This window comes from Protomyctophum parallelum (assembly GCF_964188405.1).
Source record: "Protomyctophum parallelum genome assembly, chromosome: 13".
In the NCBI taxonomy this organism is placed as follows: domain Eukaryota; kingdom Metazoa; phylum Chordata; class Actinopteri; order Myctophiformes; family Myctophidae; genus Protomyctophum; species Protomyctophum parallelum.
Window position 1 is genome coordinate 13,354,187 of NC_139708.1, and position 23,682 is coordinate 13,377,868.

A 23,682-nucleotide genomic window follows, 5' to 3' on the forward strand; every position below is an offset into this window, starting at 1 on the left:
TGCCCATAATCATGTGCTATATCTTGCACGTATTTGCCATTTTGATTCTTAGTCAAGGTGGTGGTCCCTGGTTCACAATCAGTTGAAAACCCCTGGTCTACAAGATAACTACACCACAAAGATACCCTGTCAAAGAAGTCCACGGTCACAACACAGCCGACCCAGAATCGGCTCAAACAAGGGGTTAAATTAATTTAGTTCCTATGCCACTAAAATGTGGAATGAATGCCCTACCAACAGCCTTCAAAACCACTCTCAAAAAGCACTTACGGGTGGCTGAAATTCTAAACTGGCCCCTGTAAAAAAAGTAAAAGTCCTCCCTCCCTATATTCTTTTCTATATTGTACACGTATTTCCTTTTTTCTAACTGTGTATTTGATGATTTTATTTAGTATGTTTTGCATAGATGTGTGTATTTGTATTCTCTCGAGACAGAAAAGAGGGCGCTGTCCAAAGCCAGCTCATCCTGTGGAAGACTGACAGAGTCAAAAAACCATTGAGTGCCCGACTACGGCTGCCAAACCTGGACAACCTACTCTCGTCACATCCAGCAGCCGGAACGATTTCACCAAAGGTGCCTCCGCTCAGTATGCAACATCAAGTGGCAGGACAAGGTGTCGAATCTTGCGGTCTTGCAAAAGTGTGGTCTACCCAGCGTTGAAAGCCTGATCATCAATGCCCAGCTCTGAATGCCTGAAAGCCACATACCAAAGATGCTGCTCTACGGTCATCTGATGGAGGGACAGCATGGCCTGGGATGACCCCTTCCCTTCTATCTTCAGACACACTGAAGACAAACCTCAGAAGCTGCAACATTGATGCCGCAACCTGGGAGGATACAGCTGCCAACAGGGAAAGGTCACAGGTGTAGGCACCAGGTTACCCAAGGCATCGAGACCTTCGAACAAGACAAGAGCGGAATCCAGCCCAGGCGGTGGCGTAACCGTCTGGGCACCCGACTGGTAATCCAGTCGCATTGTGCCGCGGGTTCGACTCCCGAGCCCGACACAGCCTTTACTGCATGTCTTCCCCCATCTCTGTCCTGTTTCCTGTCAGCCTACTACTGTCTGTCCCTTCAAAAAACCAATAAAAGGCGTAAGTCGCAAAGAAATATCTTACAAAAAAAAGAAAAAAGAGCGGAATCCATCCAAGACAAGAGAGACCCGAGTCCCAGGGATAGGGTAGGTGCTACACTCCCACATGAGGAGACATACTAAAAGGAAATAACTGTCTACTCACCCGTCGGATCGACGCCAGTCTCTCTCGAAAAGAGGGTGCTGTTTTTCCTTTGTTTTGCCAATGGGTTCCCAGATTGTTTGTCTTTAAATGTTTGGATGAATTGAAAATGGAGGACCCTGATGTAAACAAGTCTTAAAACCTCTTAAACCCCAGGGGGGTCCAGGAGGGGAAATCAAAAATATCAGAGTTGAAACCTGAGACCTTGACCAGCCCCATTTTCCCGCTGAGAGCTAGCTGTTCATGAGGTGGACAGCCGCTGCCCCCGCCGGCGGGGGATTGGGCCTTAAGAGGTTTTAATGCTTTTTCTGATTTGATTCTCTTAGCAGATTTTGTATTGACCTTGGACTGTGCCCATTCTGCAATCTGTTACAGTGATGACATGTATTATAAATGTATTAAGAAAAAGCTCAACTCATGAAAAACAAATTGTAAAACTCATTACAAAGTAAGTTTTGGTTTATTATTTCCGCTATGTTAAAAAGACATGATTTGGCTCATTACATGCAATACTCATCAACCGCAGTAAAAGAAAATAAAGAGAGAAAAACTAAAAACCAAAGAACATGAGCGGGTACAATGCACAGCTGTACTACTGTCTAACTTGAGATATCGTCAATGATAGGTGCAAACCTTCTATGTCCAAAACTGTTACTTTTCAGGAAATTGGCGTTCCAATGTAGTTATTATTTAGTCACAAGCTGTTGTTGACACTTTTCATTGGTTCAATATTTAAAAAAAAGACATATGTAACCACTTCAAAAATAGCAGATCTACAAGCTCACAACACGTCGCATTGTGGCTACTTTTGCTACTTGTGTGACACTACTTATTAGTATGACGATGAAATGGGGTATTACAGGAAAAAAAGAAAACAAATCACACCCGTGTTGTGCGAACTGAGTGGTGCAACTCCCCTCTCCCCCTGCCCCTTTCTCTCTCTCATTAGCAGGCAACAGTGCAGCACTATCTCTCTTTCTCTGTTTCTGGCACAACAGCGCCACTTTTGCCCCTACTGGTACTCTAAACATAGTAACATAGTCACGAACATTGCTGTTCCTTGGAGTGGTTGCACCACTCAAAAAAAAAAGAATACCGGTAGTTGAAATATGGAGAGGTTAGAGCAAAGACTAGAGCAGTGGTTCTCAAAGTGGGGTCCTGGGATCCCCAGGGCCCGGAGACAAACCACTTTAGCCATTTGTTTTTATTTCACAGAGTGCATTCTCTCTTCTGGGGGTCCCTGGCACAAAACATTTTCAAATATGAGCTCACGGGCTAATATGTATCAATTTGGGGGTCCTTGACATGAAAAAGTTTGAGAACCATTGGAATAGATAGTTCGATTATGCATCCGATGTATGACCTTTCAACCTGGCGTCTCCATTTTGAATGTGTGTGAAAATATACTAAACTAAGTTCAATTTATTTTCTAAAATAGCAGATCTACAGGCTCACAATGCATACGTTTTCTTTTTTAAACAGGGGGTAAGTGGTTCTAACTGAAATGATGTTTATTTATTTGTTGGGCAAATAAGTTAAAACTTAAAAGTTATCATATAGAAACGTTTGAGTCTAAGTATTTCATATTGAATAGAAAACGTAACATGTTTTTACATAAAATTGGCAATTGGTGGTCCAGGACAGTGGTTCTCAAAGTGGGGCTTGGGGCCCCCCAGGGGTCCTTGAGGGGGTTACAGGGGTCCCCAGACAAATGTCTTAATAGCATCAAAATCGGCTGTCTGAAAATAGCAAAAATGTATTTTTGGAAACATTTTAACAACACAAATCTTGTGTTGGGGCTCCCTGCAGAACATATTTTCAGATTGAGGATCCACAGCCATTTGGGTTCCAGGTGGTCCCCAGCTAAATGATGGACAGTTGGTAACCAAATGGACCCAAATAGATCTTTAACTCTTGAGCGCGTGAAATAAACTAAAAGGACGTGATCTTTAACAAATGAGAGCGTAAAATGAAACGAATGGACCATATTCTAAGTCTTGGATCTGAGAGGCTAAATCTCAGCTGGTCTGTGGCTCAAATGCGGAATATGGACGGGTTGAAAACCTCTGGTCTAGGACTCTGAGTCTGATGGTCACAGAATAACTCCAGAACAGATGAATTACCTGGCCAATGCGTCTACATCTGAATAAGCATTGCCTGTTAGGCTTAACCCATAAGAACGAGGCAGATTCTACAAATGCCTTCTGAATCAGTAGTTCTCACACTTCTCAAAAATAGCAGATCTACAAACTCACAGCACGGCACAAAGTAGATCTGCTATTTTTGAATAGCCAGTGCCGAAATCTAAAACGATGCTTTCCCGGTTTCGATGGGTTAAAGGGGGCGTGAGTGATAATTTCTGTTAAAAGTCATTGTTATAGCTCTATATTGTTGAAATAATCATTGCTATGCAGTGTTTTTCAGTAATGGGGGTCTCCCTGTCTCTCCAGATCTTCAGTAAACGTTAATCTAACCAGGAGAAAGAACTCATACAGGATAAAGAATAGACAAGTGACATTGAATTGGATGAAACAAACCAAACCAAACAAATAGAATCAGCAGACACAAGTGGAACACAAGCTTAGCTGATCAATGAGCTTTGTGGTGTTCTTTCTCCTGATTGGATATCCTATGTTTTTGTTCAGAGCTGGAAAGACAGGAAGACCCCGTTCCTGTGAGCCCCCAAATCATTGTCTAAAAGATTGTAATGATAATATATCGTTGCTGTCAGGCAGAAACCTCTTATCTCGATTTTCAAACTTTTTGTTTTCCCTAAATTAACGCCCAAAGTGATCACACTACAGCGTCACACAAAATTATCTAGGTAGCAGATTTGCAAGCTCTGCTACTTTTGCTACTTTCAAAATTTGAATGGTGAAAAGTAACAGTTTTGGACATACTGTACGAGTTTCCACAAGATGATGAAAAATGCCATGGTTTTTATCATTGCGATACCGATAAATATGAACATAAAAGTATAATACTGGTTCTGTTGATACAAGCCGGAACTTGTGTGTCTATCAAAAGCTAATTAGATTTGAGAACGCACTGATTGGCTGCTATGTTGAGAGGTCAGATGGGTGGGCCACAAAGCAGAAACGGTTGACAACCACTGTTCTTTAGCAATTAGAATATTAGAGCTCTGGGCTTTTTAACAAATAACATTATTCAATCAAAATAGATTACACACACCCCTTTAATTTATACCCTGGTATTGTGTGCCGAAAATAGCCACGTTGTGTGAGCTTATAGATCAGCTATGTTCGGCACGCGACGCTACCAGATTATGTACATATAAATACATATATAAAGCTCAGCGAACCTCTTGCGATAGGCACTATGCACAGCAGCCATGTTGGAAAGAAATTGGGCCTCTTCCTTACTTCCTCCCTAGGTGTTACCAATTATACACTAATGAAGGCTCTGTTCCATTAGTGGTTCTCGAACGTTTCAATTTCAAGGACCCCCATTCTCTGTTTGACCACGAATGGAACACAGCCTTCTTAGTATCATTGGTAACACCTGTGAAGGAAGTAGGGATGCACCGATGTATCGGCCACATATTGGTATCGGCCGATATTTGGCATTATCGGTCAATATCGCTATCGATACTGATGGCAGTAGCCGAAATGTATCTGATATGTATCATATCGGAGCATCCCTAGAAGGAAGTATACGGTAGAGGGCCCAATTCAATGGCTGCTGTGCATACCAGGCCAGCCTATTCCCAACAACTTTGTTCACACGTAAATGCAGGTTAGTGTTATTCTGTGCAGTCTCGCCACTGCCCTACGGGTCTCATCCAGGTCTTCAACATGGTCTTCTCCTCCTCTTCCACCTCGCTTCATTTCTTCTTGTTCTCCTTGCAGGCCACCACATAGCGCTGGGCCACGTTGAGCGGAGGCGAGTAGCCGTCGGCGTACGACGTGTCTTCAAACAGCACTGAGTAGTCGTCCTGGGGCTGCAAAGCACAACACACTGCTCAGATGTGTAGTGCCTACAGCACTGCTAACCAAACAGTGGGTCGTGGAAGCGGTCTTGTTCTCCAAAACAAAATAGAACAAGAGTCTATGGTGGCAATAGCCAACAGCACCCGGGGGTTTTAGTGGCACGTTATGAGTCAAATCAAATCACTCAAGTGAGCCAGTAGGATACTACAGCAGTGACAACAACACACAAATGTGTGTGGGGAGGAATCAACGGAATCATAACTACCGGTAGTAAAAAATATAATAAAAATACAAAAAATATGGATCTTTAGGCTACAACCTTTGCTTTTATGAAATATACGAGACCATTAGGGTTTTATGAAGATGCTTTTTTTTACTCAAATCTTTGGTTCTGGGTGACTCTGGAACTAAATATTTTGAGATGGGGGGGGTGGCCAAATACATATAATTTTGGGGGTCGTCCTTGACATGAAAGGTTTTGAGCACCACTGAACAACATAGGTTTTTCAGAAAACTGTTTTCGTGCGCACGTGTGTGTGTGTGTGTGTGTGTGTGTGTGTGTGTGTGCGTGCGTGTTACCAGATTACGGTTTTGTTATGCTTGTGATGTCTTTGCTAACATCCCAATGTTGTTTTTGTTGACATCGTGACCAGTCACAAGTTTCACAAGCCACAAAGAGGTCTAGATTAAGCCAAACAACATGCAATATATTGCTCTGGTTCAGCTGTTATAAGCAGTTTGTGTGGAGGAGAAGGTGCTATATGTACCCTTAGCTGCCCATGAGCTGTTTAACACTGTTACCTTTGATTACCTGTCCTTATTTGAGATACTCACAATTATTTTTGCATGTTGAAAAATGTTCATATATTTTCACTTTGTGATGTGTTCGAAGCCTGTAGATCAACTATTTCTGCTATTTTGGAATGTTTTAGGAAATAATAATAATTATTAAATTATAAAAAATAAAAAAAATGTGTCAATGATTTATTTGTATATTCAAGTTATTTGTCATATCTGCCCTAATTTGTGATTATGAAGCCTAAAAGGCAAACACAAATACAAATTGTAACGTTCCAATGTTCAATGCAAAACAAAACCCACACAATTAAATTAATTACAATTATTTGTGTGACAACTAATCTTTGACATAAATGTGTAATGGTGACAGCCCTAGAATCAAATAAAGAATGAAAGTGCACCCACCCTGTGTGGAGGGGTGTGTATGAGGGCCCGGTAGAAGCAGGTGGTCTGCGGGTAGAGGGCCAGCACCAGCTGGTCTTTACTGAACAGAGCCTCGGGGTCCGTCTCTGGGTTGGCTTTCCACTGGGGCAGCGGGATGATGCGCCGCCGACTCAGCATGTGCCTCCTGCTCAGAACACCATGCACACAGACAGATACGGGTCCAATTGGTTTCTATTCGTACTAGTACACTCACTTCTCAAGCTTTTACATTTCAAGGACCCTCATTTTGATATGCATGAGTCCAAGGAGTCAAGGACACCCTGTGTAATACCATTTTCTATCTCTGGGATCTTAATAATCTACACTACTGTTTCCCACACAGTGGGTCTGGACCCATTGTTATGGGTCTCGAGTATTTCCTACATAAGAATTATAATCAAAAGATTGTCAAAAAAAGTCAACAAAAAACTTTTTGATGAAAACATTCAAATATAAATAAATAAATAAATATAATAATAATAATAAGCAATAATAATAATCGACACATCGCATCACTGCGTGTAAATCTGCTATTTTCATTTGAGTCCCGGGGAGATCAAATTACTAATTTTCTCCATTGGGAACCATTGATCTACATAAATCCTAACAGAGTGAAAAAATGGATTCCATTTGTACACTCTCAGAGTTTGTAGAACCACCGAATTAATGTGTGAAGTGAGCGGCGCTCTCATCATCATACATCACATTCCGTGATCAGCTGAACACAGTCCCTCATACAGACACACAAAGCTGTGCATAGGAGAATAGGAGCGCACAACACAACGAAAGACGTAGATGACAAAAGAGAACAAAAGAAAATGGTGGAGATTTCAAATGGAAGGCGGTAGAGATTAGAGACAGCATAAGGAGGTAACTCACTCTTTGCCCTCTTCATCAATATCATCCACTTCATACCTGGGGGAAAGAGAAGAGGGTCATTAGGGTTTGTACTCAAATGTGGTCTCCTGAACGGGAGGCCACATTTATAACGCTAATCCAAGAGGCAATCCCTGTTTAACCTATTTACAACTGAGACCAGATTCTACAAATGTCTTCTAAATCATGGGTTTTCTAAAAAAAAAAACTATGTTTCTAGGGTCAGTGGTTCTCAAACTATTTCATGTCAAGGACCCCCAGAATTATATGTATTTGGCCGCCAACCCCCATCTGAAAATGTTGTTTCCAGGAACCCCCCAGAAGTGAAGATTTGATTTAAAAATGTTCGCTCTGAAAGTAGCAGATCTACAAGCTTGTAGCGCGGCACTCTGTAAAATGTCATCATTAATGGTGACAGCCCTAGATATTAGACTCATAAGGTCTACATTTATAACTAGAAAGGTCTCCACCAGGGCAGGTCATGTTGTGGCGCTATAATAGGCCAATGTGAAAAGGGTGACATTTCTTCTTACGCCTTGGATAGCAATTGGATGATTTGAGGCATTGCCTTCCAAAAATGTGTTTTGCAAAAATCCTCCTGTTGGTGGCACTATAACAGGCCAATGTGAAAAGGGTGGGATATATTCATCAGTCTAGTGGGAAAGTCTGTGAAAGATTTAACGTAAATTGCACGCTGAGTTCATGATTTGAGGCTTTTTGTTCAAAACGGGCCAATCCTGCAAATTTTGAAAGCCAATGTTAGCCAATTAGGATGGAATCTGAAATATCGGACAGATCCGTCTTGAACACATGTGTCTATAGAGATAGTGTGTAACGATTTGCGGGATTTTAACACAGAATCTGGAGGAGTAATATTAAAAAAATGTTTTTCAAAAGTCGGTCTCCTGTTGGCGTTATAACAGGCCGTTCTGGACAATTTGGGGCAGAGGTTCATCGTTGACATCCAGGGAGTGTGTGTGCAATATTTGGCGATTAGCTGGTAACAGACGGACGGTCGGACACACACACACACACACACACACACACACACACACACACACACACGGCCAGAGTGCAAAACATACTCTCTCCCCATCTGGTGGAGACAACAATCATATTATGGGGACCTTCCTGTGTCTTGGGACATCATTTAACTCTAACAAGAATTGATAAGATTCAACTATGCAGTAGTTGTGCAACACATTGTTAATTTAATGTTCATACTTGTTGGTGGAGTGACTGTAGCTGACCACCTCAGCCAGAATCCACTGCTCGTCTCCGTCCACACCCTTCACCCTGGCTGCCACCTTGTCCCCCTGTTTGGCCACATAGTCACTGCTGGCTGGGGTGGCTCCACACAGCGGGGGAGGACTGCAGGGGCACAGAGACAAGACACGTTCACAGTTGGAGAGTCGACATTTCAAACTCTTGTGTTATCTACTAAACCAGTGGTTGTCAACCTTCAACTTCAAAGTACTTTATTTTCCTTTCGGGACTTCGTTTGACTCGCTTCTACAGATAAACATTGTAAAAATAGCAGTAAAGGTATGGTATTTTGTCTTTTCCTAGGGTGCCTTGACGCAAGTCCAGGGGTGTCTCAGAATACAGTACATTGATATTTGGAATGTATTAATTATATCACTTCAGTTTATTATTATTATTATTATTATTAGCTGCACAAACTTTCTTGATATAAAGTAGCTCGTAATATGTCTATGGCTGATTTTTATGAAACAAAAACAGAGAATACTTCAAGCTTTCCGTACAGCTACAATGTTTAATGTTTAATGTTTAATACAATCAGATAGGACTTTTCTGTTTGGATGTATGGGATGTCGAAGCCAGAATGTATTTGTTTTGCCAATCAAGAAAACACGCGCCACCGTCATGTGATGCTGTTTAAATGAGGTTTGACCGCTACCTGTCCCCTGGCTTGCCGATCCACAGAGGCAGCGTCATGGCCGATTGCTGGAGCAGAGTCATCAACACGCCTCGCCTCATGGTCTTCCTGGGCGGGTCGCTGTCACTGTACACGCCTGCTATCTTGGCAGCTGGGGGCAGAAAACAATAACGAGACATCCTTCATAACAAAGCTGAGGTACATCACTGCACGAGGTCATCGCAAATCCCAAACAGTGAGTCCCCTTTATTTTTTTGTTTCATGTATTTTGTTTTTAATTATTATTACTTTAAAACATTAAAAAAAAAAAAAAAAAAATCTAATAAATTCCATAAATTAGAAAACAAATGTTTGCGACACATTGTTGCACTTACCCCGGTCAACTAAGAATATAGGGTTTTTAAAGACCAAAATGTGGACATGCAACGATGTTGATATTGTCATGTTACACAATTCAAACAGTGTGTTTTGACTTTACTACTGAAATCAAGACATCCGAATAACAAAGGGAGGAAGCAACCGACAGTGTCAGAGAGAGATTACAGAATGTTTTCGATATCTTCTATCGAAGGGGGTGTGTGTCTACACTACAGAAAACATGTGCGGTGGAGTGCTGCACGATTCTTGCTCAAATGTGAATCTCGATTTTCACAATTCTCATTTTTTCCATGAAAGTATTTATTGACATCTTTAAATACTTTGTTAATATGTTGAGATGGCCCCTTGAAATATTGATTGAAACCTTAATTTATTCTCGAAAAGAGCATTGAGGTTCACCCTCACACTCAATGCTGCAGAGATCACTTACACAAAATCAATAATTAAGACATACCATATATCTTATGTTAGAGAATTTGACATATTGCCCAGTACTGTACATTATTTTTTGTTTTTTATTTTTATCCCACGATTTTGTAACCCATTTTTTCACTCCTGTGTCAATTATCTAATGTGATCCTGGGCTCAACACACCCTCCGCCAACCTGGGGAGAGCAACGGACTTGAACTCGTGCTTCCTTCATGCATGAGTGTCCAAGTTGCTCCTTTACACCTGACAGGGGGGAGTTTTCCTGGTTGGACGTGGAAGGAACACGTTATTCCAACCAGTTCCTTTCCCCTCCATCAGGCTGGCCATTCAAAACAAATTGCAGAAATAGCCAATCTACAAGCTCACAAGTGAGCGTGTACTGTAGGTTGGCTATTTTCTCTATTCTCTAAAGTATATACAGTAGAGCTTAAGTGGTTAAACCCCAGCATCCGTATAGAATATAAGCTACAGCTGAAAAAAAGGAGAATTGCTATTTTCAGCGAAAGCTTTCCCCATAACAGAAAACAGAAAGACTAGTATAGAGCTCTGAGGGACTCCGCTCAACCATATGGGTTTTTTAAGTAAAGAAGTATGATGTATCATCACTCACACACACACACACCATACAATGCCTACCTATTCTCCTCTCCTCCAGTAAAGATTTGATCTCTGCAATTTTGTCCAGAGCTCGGCGAAGAATGCTGTGGAACATGTAAACAAGAACAAATAAACAACCAGAGAGAAGGAAACAGTAGGCTGTAAAAAAGCAGCAACAGCGACGGACCTCTGGATCTCCCCCAGCGCGGGTGGTGGTTGTGGTGAGCGGGGCTGCTGTGATTGTATGAAAATAAGTTTGCCCTGGATGTTTTTTCTTTCTCCGGTGGTAGCCTGTGTCTCTGCTTTCTCAAGAATGAGTGTGAAAAGACTAAACACCCTCCACTCCAGACACACAGGACACAGATAGAATAGATGTGTATTTTTACATACACTCACTGTCTGTCAGCCTTGAGTAGCATAGGCTAGGCGGTGGTAACCGGTTGTCGAAGGGGAGGCACAAACCAAGTAAGTGCCTTACTTTGCCAGTTTGCCTACAGTAAATCCGCCCCTGGTATGATGATTTTTAACTTCCATGTTATCTGTGTGTTGGTGGCTCTGCAACTTGACACAGCATGCCACAAGGTGGCAGCAGTGAACCTGTTTTATATTCATCATCATCATCATCATCATCATCGTGTTTGCTGGTAACAGCCTGGGGTCTCCCTGTCTCTCCAGCTCTTTAATAAACAGAAAATACATGTTCTGATGTGTTGCCAATTTTAGCCAATGAGGAGTAATTTTTCAGCCTCAATTATATAGCATACTGATACAGTTCCAATTTTGTCAGCTCGTTTCTTTGTGTCATCACTTCCAATTGCACTTGTTTGTTCTATATTCTGTAGGAGTCATTTCTCTTGATTGGATAACATTGGTATCCCAACCTGAAAATGCATTTCTGTTTACTAAAGAGCCAGAGAGGCAGGGAGACCCTTGTTACTGAACAAACAATCAAACAAAGCAATGAGTACTATCAGAATTTAGAGCTATTTAACACTTATTTTAACAAATGAAAATCCCTTACTGCACCTTTAATCATTATGGTTCCTCTCTGGAACAATGTGCAATGTAGGCATCTAGCAGGTGCTCCTATTCAGAGTGACTTACAAAGTGCAAAACTTGTGTTCATTTATGAGCTAAAAGAGTGACTTCGAGACCTGTTTCACTGCGCAATGTATATGACTATGAGGAGAATCTTTTGGTATATCAATTTCTACTTAATGGAGCAACTATTGAAGATATCTCACCACCAATACCATTTGGAGTTACATTGCGGCAAGGTAATTACACAACCCAGTCCACTACTGAAGCGCTTTAAGTGGAACTTATGTTACGCTTTGTTTCCATGTCTGCCTGTTATTTTGTGGGGACTGCTGATGTAAATTAGCATCTTTGCTAAATCCGGTGTATTTACATTGCATTGTTATGTGGTGTCCCGTCTAAATAAACGAATAAAGTCAAGTTACCGTTAGGTATAATGTGATTCTACTGCCTTGATGTTTCTACAGTGATCCAACACAGTGGTTCTCAACCTTTTCTGGATCAAGGGCCACTTGCAAATCTTGAAGCCACATGCATTTTCAGAGCATGTTTATTGCCTCTTTTTTTACATTCATTATTTTTCAAATATTGAAAAATTAAGCCTTGTGTGGCCATAGGTCAGGAGCCTACACCCCCTGGACGCTAGTATGTCGCAGGGACTTACCCCCAATCCAACTCTTAATGCCAAGCAGGGTCCCATTTTCATACTCTTTGGTATACTATGACCTAATCTCAGGGCAGACACGCTGCACACTATTATAGCTTGTGTGCTTATAAATCTAAATATTGTATATGGCCCACAGGTTGAGAATGGCTGATCTAATGGTAAAGGTGACATTGACTCACCCGCATTCTGCCTCAGCGTCTGCTTTGGCCGTCGTATACAACCCTCTCAGCTTGGTCCTGTAGTACGGAGACGCTGGAACAGACAAGAGAACACAACTATACAACAACGTCTTTATGAGTGAGTGAGGAGGGTTTTGTGTCTATGACGATAAATGATGCACTATTCTGTGACACATCATGTGCTTGTAAATCAGCTATTGTTGTCAACTAACTATGGTAGTGTTCAGGTAATGTCATTACCAGCTGGAGCGATCCTTTGATATCTGCTATTGAATCTAGAACCATCCAAGCATCTCAACCAGTGACATTTTAGTTACTGGTGGCTTTGAGTGAAGTACAGTTGAAGTGAAGTGTTTTACCCCTAGTAAAACTAGGGGCAAAACAGCAAAAGAGCAGTGGTTGTCAAACCATTTCATGTCAAGGACCCTTTGTAGTTAGTTTAGATTTAAAACAGCATTCAACTGGATAGTAATGCAGGTTTTGAGAGTGCAACCTATGACCAGAACCTGAATATGAATACATGCTCTCACTGGGATAATAACTTCTAGCTGGTGATAATAATTATATTAATAATATAATCAAGAAGTCATCACACCTCAAATGTTGAATTTTAGGCCGTCTCGATTAGTGCTGTAACAACTGTGTTTTAGTTTTAAAATCCATTACATCGAAGGCCACGTTTACACGGCAACAGACTCTAGAGAAAACGGCAAAATAAAATGTCAGATGTGCCTTCCGTTAAGACAGCAACGGTGTTATCGGGAGTTGAACATGTAACAAAGTGAAAACTCTTTCAGAGTTGAAAACGCTGCGCCTGGCGTCTCCATGTAAACAGGCAAAACAGTGAATCCACCAAACGTGACATCATGGCTCTTGGCTCACGTCTCATTATGTTTATTACATTGCTGCAGAGCCGTAGGCGATATTTGAGTTCCTAGGATGAGCAAGCGCTCCTTCGTCCTGCTCATCCTACGAATACACATTTAGCGAGCCGTAGAACCATGCTGCATTGATGAATGTAAACATACAGATGAATTCTGATTAATTGAAAATGGTGGACCCTGTTGTAAACAAGTGTAATGCTTTATCATGGTGTCGTCCACAGTAAAAGTTTTTTGTATTGAGTTGTACTTTCGTTTGAAATGTACCTATTCTGCATACTGTTAATCAATCAATCAATCAATCAAACAAACAACCATGTGATAGGAAGTAGACCAGAATTGGTTTGACACATGCATGCCTGGTCTATTTGGCAGTGCGTCACCGCAACCTAGCCACCTGGCATGTACACTACAGCGTTTTGAATCCGTCTAAAATGCAGAATAAGTTGAGAACTTTGCAGTTTTCTCTACAGACCATTGTCGTCTAAACGTGGCCTAAATGATGTTAAGGGTGTGAGTGTGTGGAAGAGAGAGAGACAGAGAGACAGACAGACAAAAAGAAGTCAAACATGTCTTTCTCCATCACATAACGGAGGGAGGACTACATACTTTTGTTCTCCGTTTGCATTCTTTCGTGCGTCTTCTGGATGTTGAGCAGGTTGTGTTCGCTGCGCGAGCGCTCCTCCTGAAACAGAGACATAATCTGGCTTTAATACAACTGTAAACTCAATACTGCAGCATCTGAGCATAAATCATAGCTCCAAACAAGCAAACAAATATATTTTCAAACTGTGTCGCAGCGCGACACGTTGCAAGCTTATGCTATTTTCAGAGAGAAACTCCTGAGCGCAACCAAACATAAAAGGACTTGTCTTTCAGTTCTACTGGATCACTTCTCCACTAGTCCCCCCTAATGTTTTAGTCTAGTTTGGTGCATTTATTTTATATAGCACCTTTATCCAAGGCAAGGCGCTTTACATTCACACACACATTCATACACCAATGGCTGCTGAAACCATGCAAGGCACCAACCAGCACATCAGGAGCAATTAGGGGTTCAGTGTCTTGCTCAAGGACACTTCGACACCAACTCTGGGGGAGCCCGGGATCGAACTGGCAACCTTGCGGTTACCATCCGACCACTCTAGCCCTGAGCCACTGCCGCTCAGTTATATTGCCTAGTTTGTATTTGTTGACGAAATTGTCAATATATTTAGTCTTAGTCATCATAGCTTAGTTTTTATTAGTAGTCGACATACATTTTTTTTGTCATAGTTTTAGTCAATGAAATCAACACTGATGTGATGTGTAGTGGGCTGTGGGGGTACCTGCTTCGTCTCTCTCTCAGCTAAGAGGGTCCTTGGCCTGAGAAACCGTTGAAGACCCCCCTGGTCTAGCCCTTATCCAGTCCTTCTGTTATAGGTATAATAATACTTCCACCACACAGTGTGGAGCCCACCATGCCGACAGTCCGACACCCACCTGGGTCTGTTTGATGAGCTGATGCAGTTCTGTCAGAAGCTCTGCGATCTTCGTATCAGCCGACATGTCTGCACCGCAGCGTGGAGAGATGCAAATTAACCCCAGCCAGAATGTTTGTAAACAAATGGGTAGGATGGGATTTCCAGAATTCCAGGTGAAGTGTCTGTGGTTATCTATTCTATACTGTACAATAATATTACATACACTAGTGTAATCACACTATTTTGTCAAGCTGTGGAACAATATAATATAACACTTTTTGTTTTGTTTTCTCATATATATATATATATATATATATATATATATATATATATATATATATATATATATAATAGGCTTCAGGCTGGTTTACATTCCTTTTGTGGCCAGTGCCAGCCGGTCTAAAGCCCGCCTACTCATAAACCCTATCCGGTCATTTCCCACGCACACAAAAATGCATGAGAAAGTTCCGTTTCCGTATCCGCTCTAGAACCGGATAATGAAGACTGCCCGGCCAAGTGATTCCAGTCTCGTATAACGCCGAGATTTATGCTCCGTCGTACGCGGGTATCACGCGCTGAAAACAGCCGAGCTACAAGCCCACAGCAGGTTGCGCCTGCAATACGACGTGGGCTTTTAGATCGGATATTTTCGGTGCAACGAAGTAAGCTTAAGCTAGGTAGCTAAGCTAAGTGGACCAGTCATATGGTATGTCTTATAAATACACATGCACTGTTGTATTAAATGTATATGTATATTTATGTTATTGCCATTAGAGACGTAAGTGTGCGTTTAATAATGCTTACCTGTTTTTTTAAATGTGAGTAATTGTACGAAATGCGCTAGCTTAGCTTAGCTTCTGCACGGAAGAAATGTAAACACAGTGCTGGCTGCAAAATGACTACGTCACTTCCACCCACTGGCGCCTAGTCGAGCTGCGGCCAGAGACTGCGGCTCACAATTTGTCCCAAGTTGCATAAGAATAATACATTAATAATAATAATAATAATAGTAATAATAATAATAATACTAGTATATATTAGCACGCTGCATGCTTTGGCAATGTAAAAAAGAATGCTTCTCATGCCAAAGCTCCTGAAATTGAGTTTCTATCATTTAAATTGCCTGGTATAATATTGGCAAAATAAGAATAATTTCTATTTTATTTGAGAGTGTACAAATGGAACCAAATGCACCCATAAGAGTACATTTGGTTTCATTTTTTTGCACATTACAGAATCAACATATAGGACACATCATCATAGAATCAACTTAATATTGTTATGTCACTGGTTTACAGGAAGCTCATTTATTTACGTATTTATTCTAGAAGAAATGGATAATAAAAATGAGGGGAAGGGGAAAGCAAACAAATATAAAAAAATATATAGATAACTAGGCTACACTACAGTCATATCGGCTATGAGGTTAGTAGGCCTATAAGGTGCAAAAGGGTAACACGTTGCAGAAGATAACCCCCCCCCCCCCAAAAAACCAGGACAGAAACAGATAAAAAGAACAATCCACATGGCAGCTGAGAAAGTAAGTTCTCATGGAGAAACATGTCGTCTCTGTCTGGTGGTAACATCAACATACAAAACAAAACAGTGCATATGAAAACCTGGGCCTGGTGAGAGCAGGACTGGACCTGGTGAGACGTAGGAGGGGCCCGGACAGGATTCAACCCACAGAGCCTAGTCCTTCCACGTGCCAGAATCTGGTTTTCCCGGTCCCGGCAGAGTAGTTCCGGAGCAACGGATTGTGTGGCCTTGCTCATTCCCTGATGGACTGATCGAGGGTAGCTACTGGGACGTAAATTGGGTCGCCTGAGTGAGGGGTATGTTGTTGGTAGACCCGAAACCCGAAACCCCATGCAATGTATTATTTTTAGTTATAGCTTTTACAGGATTAAAATTCAAATGTAGCAGATCTGACAAGTGTGATCAAAACACAAAAAGTTAGAATAATAATATCTGGGATTTATATAGTGCTTTTCGTGATACTCAAAGACGCTTTACATGTGTTGGGGCCAGGGGGGGAAACAAGAGAAAAGGACAACTTTATTAGAAAAAAACAATTGTGTTTTACTTAAGTAATCAATACTACAATGTCAATATTCTCTGTTACAAGTAATAATAATAAACGTTATTGTCCCCGCAGGGATATTTGTCTTCACTCAAAACAACAACAACAAACAACACATAGGCCTATACCGTTAACCATATAGCACAAAACAACATATCACATCAAGACAATACATGTGGTCCACACAGAAAACCATTGTATCGATGGGGCAGTTTGGGGACAAAACATTTTCTCCACAAGTTTGCCCAGATGGGCCTGGGCTGTGGCTCAGCGGTCCAGGCACCTTGGCCGGTAGCCCGAATCTGGCAGTGTGCCGTGGGCTCGACTCCCAATCCCGACGGCCCTTACTGCATGTCTCCCCCATTTCCTGTCAGCCTACTGTCTGTTTCTATAAAAAACATTTAAAATAAAAAAGTTTGCCCAGCCCCAGATGGCATGAGTTTGAAGTAGCTATTAAAAGTGCTAAGCGTGTGTGATGGGCTGGCCTTATTTGTTAAGAACATGTGGGTGTGGGAAGTCCGATTATCTTGAAAAGTTTGTTTCTGCATGTTAGGCATGGACAATAATAGTGAAAAAACAGAGGAACAACAAGGACAGTAGAAGTCCTGTATTATAAAATATACATCCTGGCTAGGGTACTGCAAGGGACAACCTAGCCGCCTTCCTCTTTGTCATAGTCCTGACCTCAGTGACCTGGACTATGCCCTCAGGAAGGCCAGTATCTTGGCCTCACTAAGGCCTCATACACACTATTGAAACGAAATCGCTCTCTCTGTTCCGGGGTTAGAGGGGGGGGGGGGGGGGGGGGGTCAGAGCAGCTCGCAATTAATTGTCAATGGGAGTCACTGCATGGGTTTCACAGAGCAACTCTGCTCCATGGCTGTGTTCTGCCCTCCTCCCCCCCATGTAGTCCTAACACAAGGAGGTGGAGACGACACCCCACAGTAGTCCTAACACAAGGAGGTGGAGGCGACACCCCACAGTAGTCCTAACACAAGGAGGTGGAGGCGACACCCCACAGTAGTCCTAACACAAGGAGGTGGAGGCGACACCCCACAGTAGTCCTAACACAAGGAGGTGGAGACGACACCCCACAGTAGTCCTAACACAAGGAGGTGGAGACGACACCCAGGGCCGGATTTACCCTCCCAAGGGCCCCCGGGCTAGACACATTTTCAGGGCCCCCCTGGGCTGCGCGGTGCATTTCGGTCGTGGCACTATACGCAAAACATCAGCCATCTGGAACAACAAATTACAACAGAGTAGAACTAGAAAAAGTGCCCTTCTGGGCACAGGTCTCCACCAGGTTATCCACAGATCCGTGCAGTTAGAGGTAAAACACTTTTGGGCCAGTTATAGCGCCACCTTGAGGCTGAGTTGAAATTGTTCATGTGGCATTTCGTCCTCGGCCTAGTGGGAATGTGGGTGCACAATTTCAGGGAAATCACGCGATGTGTTCATGATTTGCAGCATTTTGTTTGAAACTGAGCACTCCTGTGAATTTTGGAAGCCAATCTTAACCAATCAGTATGGAGTCTGAGAAATCTGAAAGACCGGTTTGGTTGAATGGCTCTAGAGAGACTGTGTACCAATTTGCGTGATGTTTGGACAAAATCTGTAGGTGTGCTGTGCAAAAACTTGTTTTGCACAAAGCGGCCTCCTGGTGGCGCTATAACAGGCCGTTCTGGAAAGTTTGGGGCAGAGGTTCATGGTTGGCATCCAGGGAGTGTGTGTGCAAAATTTGGCATCGACCAGGTTAACGGTGGCTGAGATTAGCTGGTCACGGACGGACGGACACACGGACGGACGGACGGACGGACGGAGTGCAAAACATACTCTCCCCATGCCTTCGGCTGGTGGAGACAATCAGAGTGTGCCAAGCTAGGCCTCCGGCATGGAGTAACAAGCACAATATGCAAATAATAATAGTATGCTATAAAGTACATGTAGTTACACTGTCAGCAGTCTGAGGAGATAGCCGGGAGATGATCTATTATGAGAAATTAAAACGTGTGTGTGTGTGTGTGTGTGTGTGTGTGTGTGTGTGTGTGTGTGTGTGTGTGTGTGTGTGTGTGTATGCGTGCGTGCGTGCGTGCGTGCGGGCAGGCGTGCGTGAGGGTGTGTGTGCGTGGGCGGGTGTGTGTGAGTGGGTTGTGTCTGAGTGTTTACAGCCCTGTGTGAAAGTTAATATGCAACAAAGGAGTGACACGCTGATACGTTTATCTGTGTGTTCCGATCTAAAATGTGTGCGTGTGTGTGTGTGAGAGGGGGGGGGGGGTTACAGGCCTAAACGAGGACACAGAGCAGTTTATATGCGGGCAGCAGCCTCACATTTCAGCAAATATTGACCGACTGTCTCCACATGTGACTGCTGGGTGGAGAGAGACAGACAGACAGACAGACAGACAGACAGACAGACAGACAGGCAGGCAGGCAGGCAGGCAGGCAGACAGGGAGGGAGGGAGGGAGGGAGGGAGGGAGCAAGAAAAAAAACTCCAGTCAAAACAAAGTAATTGGAAGAAACTACCAGAATGAAAAATGTAAACAAATAAATACAAATAACTTGTGGTGAATCAGAACAGAGTGTATAGGCCTAGTAAAGAGTTTTGTTTTGTTTCTAAACTGCACTGTACAAGAATCCTCAATGTTCATGTACTGTAACTCACTCTCAGAGTTGTTTTGGTAGTAGGTATACGATATGTTTATGTCTGTGTGTGTGTGTGTGTGTGTGTGTGTGTGTGTGTGTGTGTGTGTGTGTGTGTGTGTGTGTGTGTGTGTGTGTGTGTGTGTGTGTGTGTGTCGCTCTCTCTCTCTCTCTCTCTCTCTCTCTCTCTCTCTCTCTCTGTCTCTCTCTTTCTCTCCGCCCCAAGGAAAGCTTGGCAAGCAGGAATATAATTCCACACTTCAGCAAGAAGTAACTTTTGGAGGGACTAGCTCCCACATTTAACCACTTAAACCCTGTATTTGCGCCTGCATGGTAACTTACAATTGACTTTTTAATATTCTCGCCCAAAATAGCCAATCTACAAGCTTGTGGAGCGTCTATTTTTGTCTAATGTTCCTCCCAGAATATGGATTCTGGGGTTCAAGTGGGTAAACAAACATACCACCCACAGTCTGTGCCTTTGAAGACCACCTACGTAACATGACCAGTGTTGGGCAATATTACTTAAGAGAGTAATATCTTTACTTTACTTATTACTCCTTAGAAAAAGTAATACTATTACATTACCTTATTATTAACCATAAGAGAAGATTTTAGTATACATTTTCAAAATCATTCCAAATTCCAAGTTTGAGGTTTGAGCTTGTTGATCGACTATTTTCAAATATTAGGCATATGTAAAGTTGTTGCTGATTTTGATGCTATATTGACCAATTCAGCTGCATGGGGACCATGCCTGGTCTGGGTTCCCCAGACCTTATTGTGGTATTGCTACCTTTAGCCTACTCATCTGGGTATACTTCTGTCCACCACTGCAATGTGACCATTGTGGAGGACTCACAGCACATTAATGTTATGGTAACATATTCATCCTTAAAGGCTGGAGGGAAGGCCTGTAATTAAAGTGTGACGCTATGATGACTAAGCAGAGACCACAGTAAAAAGAAAACGTTAGTGTACATTTAACTCTGAGCATAATTATTTGCATGTGTACACTCTCAGAGGTACTTGAGGAAGACTGAGGATTTCACTGTGTTGGGGTGTGTTTAAATGCAGTTTTCAGTGTTTGTCTGATTACTCTATGCTGTTGCTGGGGCCTCTTAATGCACTTCTGTCTTAGGAACTCATGAGACTCACAAAACGACAAGTGAATCTTTGGTTTGTCATGTGTTATGACTACCATGTAATCTGTGTACTAAAATTATATTCAAACAACTTTAATTAAACACTGTGTGTTTCCATTTCCAAATGTCATGTGCTCAAATCACACACCACACAACACTCAATGAAAACAAAATGTCATCTATCTTACCCCCCTCCCACACGCAATATGATATAGGCCTACTTTTAACAAATACCCTTTGTTTAGCGGTTTTCATGTTTCTTTCTTCACAGAATCAAAGGTGTTATGGATGGATGGCTATAATCTGTACATTGAAACTATACACACTATAATCCTATATGTGTGTGTATAGTGCCCCACGAGATCGATAAAGATAAAGACTTTAAAACACTTCTGGGGTAACTGGTTTTTAATACTTTGCTTGAAAATGAACACAAATGTTATGAAATACATGAAAAAACACATTAGAAGGACAATGTCAGTCACCAGAACCAGGGCTGTGTGTTTTCAGTGAATTGCACAAGGTTAAAATGAAGTTTGTAGATCAATGGGTTCATATACAGTAGAAGGGGGCATGTGTGATTTAATCAATATCAATCTGAATATTGAATCAAGCAAATTAAAGCCTGTCTGGGGTGTCACAAAAGCATGATATGTTTTTTGGCTATTTGAAAATATTTATACATTTGGAAGTTGTGAAATGGGACATTCTGCACAATGAGTAGCCTATAATTATGCCTATATTTTGATGCCAAAGCACTTTTACTTTTAAAATAGGCCAAAATTTTGAATTCCCGTAACAGAGTATATCTACATTGCAGCACTATTACTTTTACTTAAGTAAAGAACGTGAGTACTTTTTCACTGAAAGTAGGTCTAACGGTCAACGTGAACGTGAACGTGACAAAGGTAAGTAGAACGCTGCAGGTGTTGATAAGCTCAAATCAGCACTGGCTCAACCTTATCTGTTTAGCAGAAATGTGGACCAAAGACCTTGAACACGCAAGCAGTACTTCAACACGCTGGACTGCATAGTCAGACATACAAAATGAGTGGACAATAATATTTGTAAACACAGAAACACATAAAGAGATAGCGCTGAATGACCATAACAGGTCTGTAACTCTGAATGTGTAGCCTACAAATGGTTCCATTTGTACTCTCCACTACTAGTTTTGTTGGACCCACAGCCACTACTAGTTAAGTTGGACTCATAATGTGACATTCATAGTGTCATAGTAAATCAGTGCGATACATATTCTGAAGAAAACCTGGAGACTTGACATGCAGTAATTGTGTATTAGGATCAACATAAGAACATTACAATGGTGTGTAAAACAAACAGATAATCTAATGTCCCATGGACAGGGACAAGTACCACGAACACATTTGTCCATGTCCGGACATATTGATTACACATGGTGCTGCAGTGGTGGAAAGGAACTACCTCAAGTACTTACTTCCATACAGTAATTAATTACAGTAGCCTACAAACCAAATTATGCAGTCTTTAAAATATGTGACGCAGCACATTGCGTTGTGAGCTTGTGGATCAGCTAACTTCAGCAAAAAGCTTTCCCCACAGATACTCGGTAACTATAGTGTATACAGATGGAAATTGACCCTTACAGGTCCATTTGGTTCCATTTAGTCAGAGTTTAAAATGGATGAATTGGCAACATAGAGTCTTCATATTGCATTATTACTGGGAGGAGACCTGGGGCAGACCAAGGACCAGATGGGCACACACGCACGCACGCACACATGCATGCACACGCCATAAACAAATAATGATAGAAAAAGGCATGACTCCACAGTCCAAACAAACAAGGCTAGGCTAGGTTGACCTAAAAAAAAGTCTGCAATCTGATGCAATCATGCAACTGTGCTGCAAGGCAATCATAGCAGACATTAGGAGGCAGCGTTGCCATGTCTGCTTATTAAGCGACTTTGTGCTTGTTTGTAGCCCATGAGTATAGTTTCCGCCCGTTGCAGGTTTTCTGGGCTTCTTTCCAAATGTGCAGTCGCTTTATTTGGGGCTTGTTCCCTAATGTTGTCTAAAATATGTCCAGGCCAATAATACATCTGAACATTTTGTGCGAGGGATCGGGCCTACCAGATTTGAGTTGTTAAAATGTTCCAAAAAGAATATTCAAAATGTTTCATTGTTTTCAAGATTTTTGAAATATACGCGTAAAGAGAGCTTAAAGGGACCAGACCCAGCACCAATTGCAATGGGTCTGGTCCACAAGATTCACTACACCACCAAGATACCATGTACCTGTCTAAATACTTCCTTAATGTCAACGAAGTCCACACCCACAACACCAGAGGGAGTTCAACAAACCATGTGCAACCCAGATTCGGCACAAACAAGGGACTAAATTTATTTCCATTTCGCTCCTACTGTATGCCACCAAAATGTGGAACGCCCTACCAACAGTCATTAAGACACACGAATCCCTTGACTGCAATTCGAAACTGGCCCCCGTAAAATCTGAATCCCCCACCCACCCCTGTTTCCCCTCACTGTATATGTTTCTTTTCCGTTTTTACCTCCTATGATGATTTCCTGTTTTGACTACATAGTTGTGTATATTCGTCTCTAAACATCTCTAAATGTTTTGATGAAATGAAAATGGTGGGCCCTATTGTAAACAAGTGTAATGCTTTATGGTGTCGTCCACTCATGCCACAGACGAAAAACAGTCTAAGTCCACACTATTTATCCATAATGTATAAATGATAGATAGGACAACGAGGCCTTTTCGTGGAGGGGTCAGAGTGAAATTTGGACTTAGACTGTTTTTCGTCTGTGGTACTGAAATGATAATAAATCAATCAATCATCAATCAATCAATCAATCAAAAGCTTGGTCGCTTCTTATGGGTTTGTTAGATTATCTGGCAACTCTGAGAGGAGGAGGAGAAGGAGGAGGAGGAGTGTCCCAGGCGGGAGGAGTTACTTTAGTATAAATAAAATCCACACGGTGAAG

At 42.0% G+C, this 23,682-nt stretch overlaps 1 protein-coding gene across 1 annotated transcript; it reads right to left on the reverse strand.

Moving 5' to 3' along the window:
• Positions 1-1,974: 1,974 nt before the first annotated feature.
• On the reverse strand, positions 1,975-15,690 carry sgf29 (SAGA complex associated factor 29). The gene is made up of 10 exons (XM_083778889.1): positions 15,621-15,690; positions 14,836-14,903; positions 13,963-14,038; positions 12,473-12,545; positions 10,628-10,692; positions 9,205-9,334; positions 8,508-8,654; positions 7,287-7,322; positions 6,390-6,552; positions 1,975-5,197 (listed from the first exon to the last, which is right to left on the reverse strand). The coding sequence occupies exons 2-10, from the start codon at positions 14,899-14,901 to the stop codon at positions 5,081-5,083; spliced, it is 873 nt and encodes a 290-aa protein (XP_083635015.1). The 5' UTR covers positions 14,902-14,903; positions 15,621-15,690; the 3' UTR covers positions 1,975-5,080.
• Positions 15,691-23,682: the final 7,992 nt, after the last annotated feature.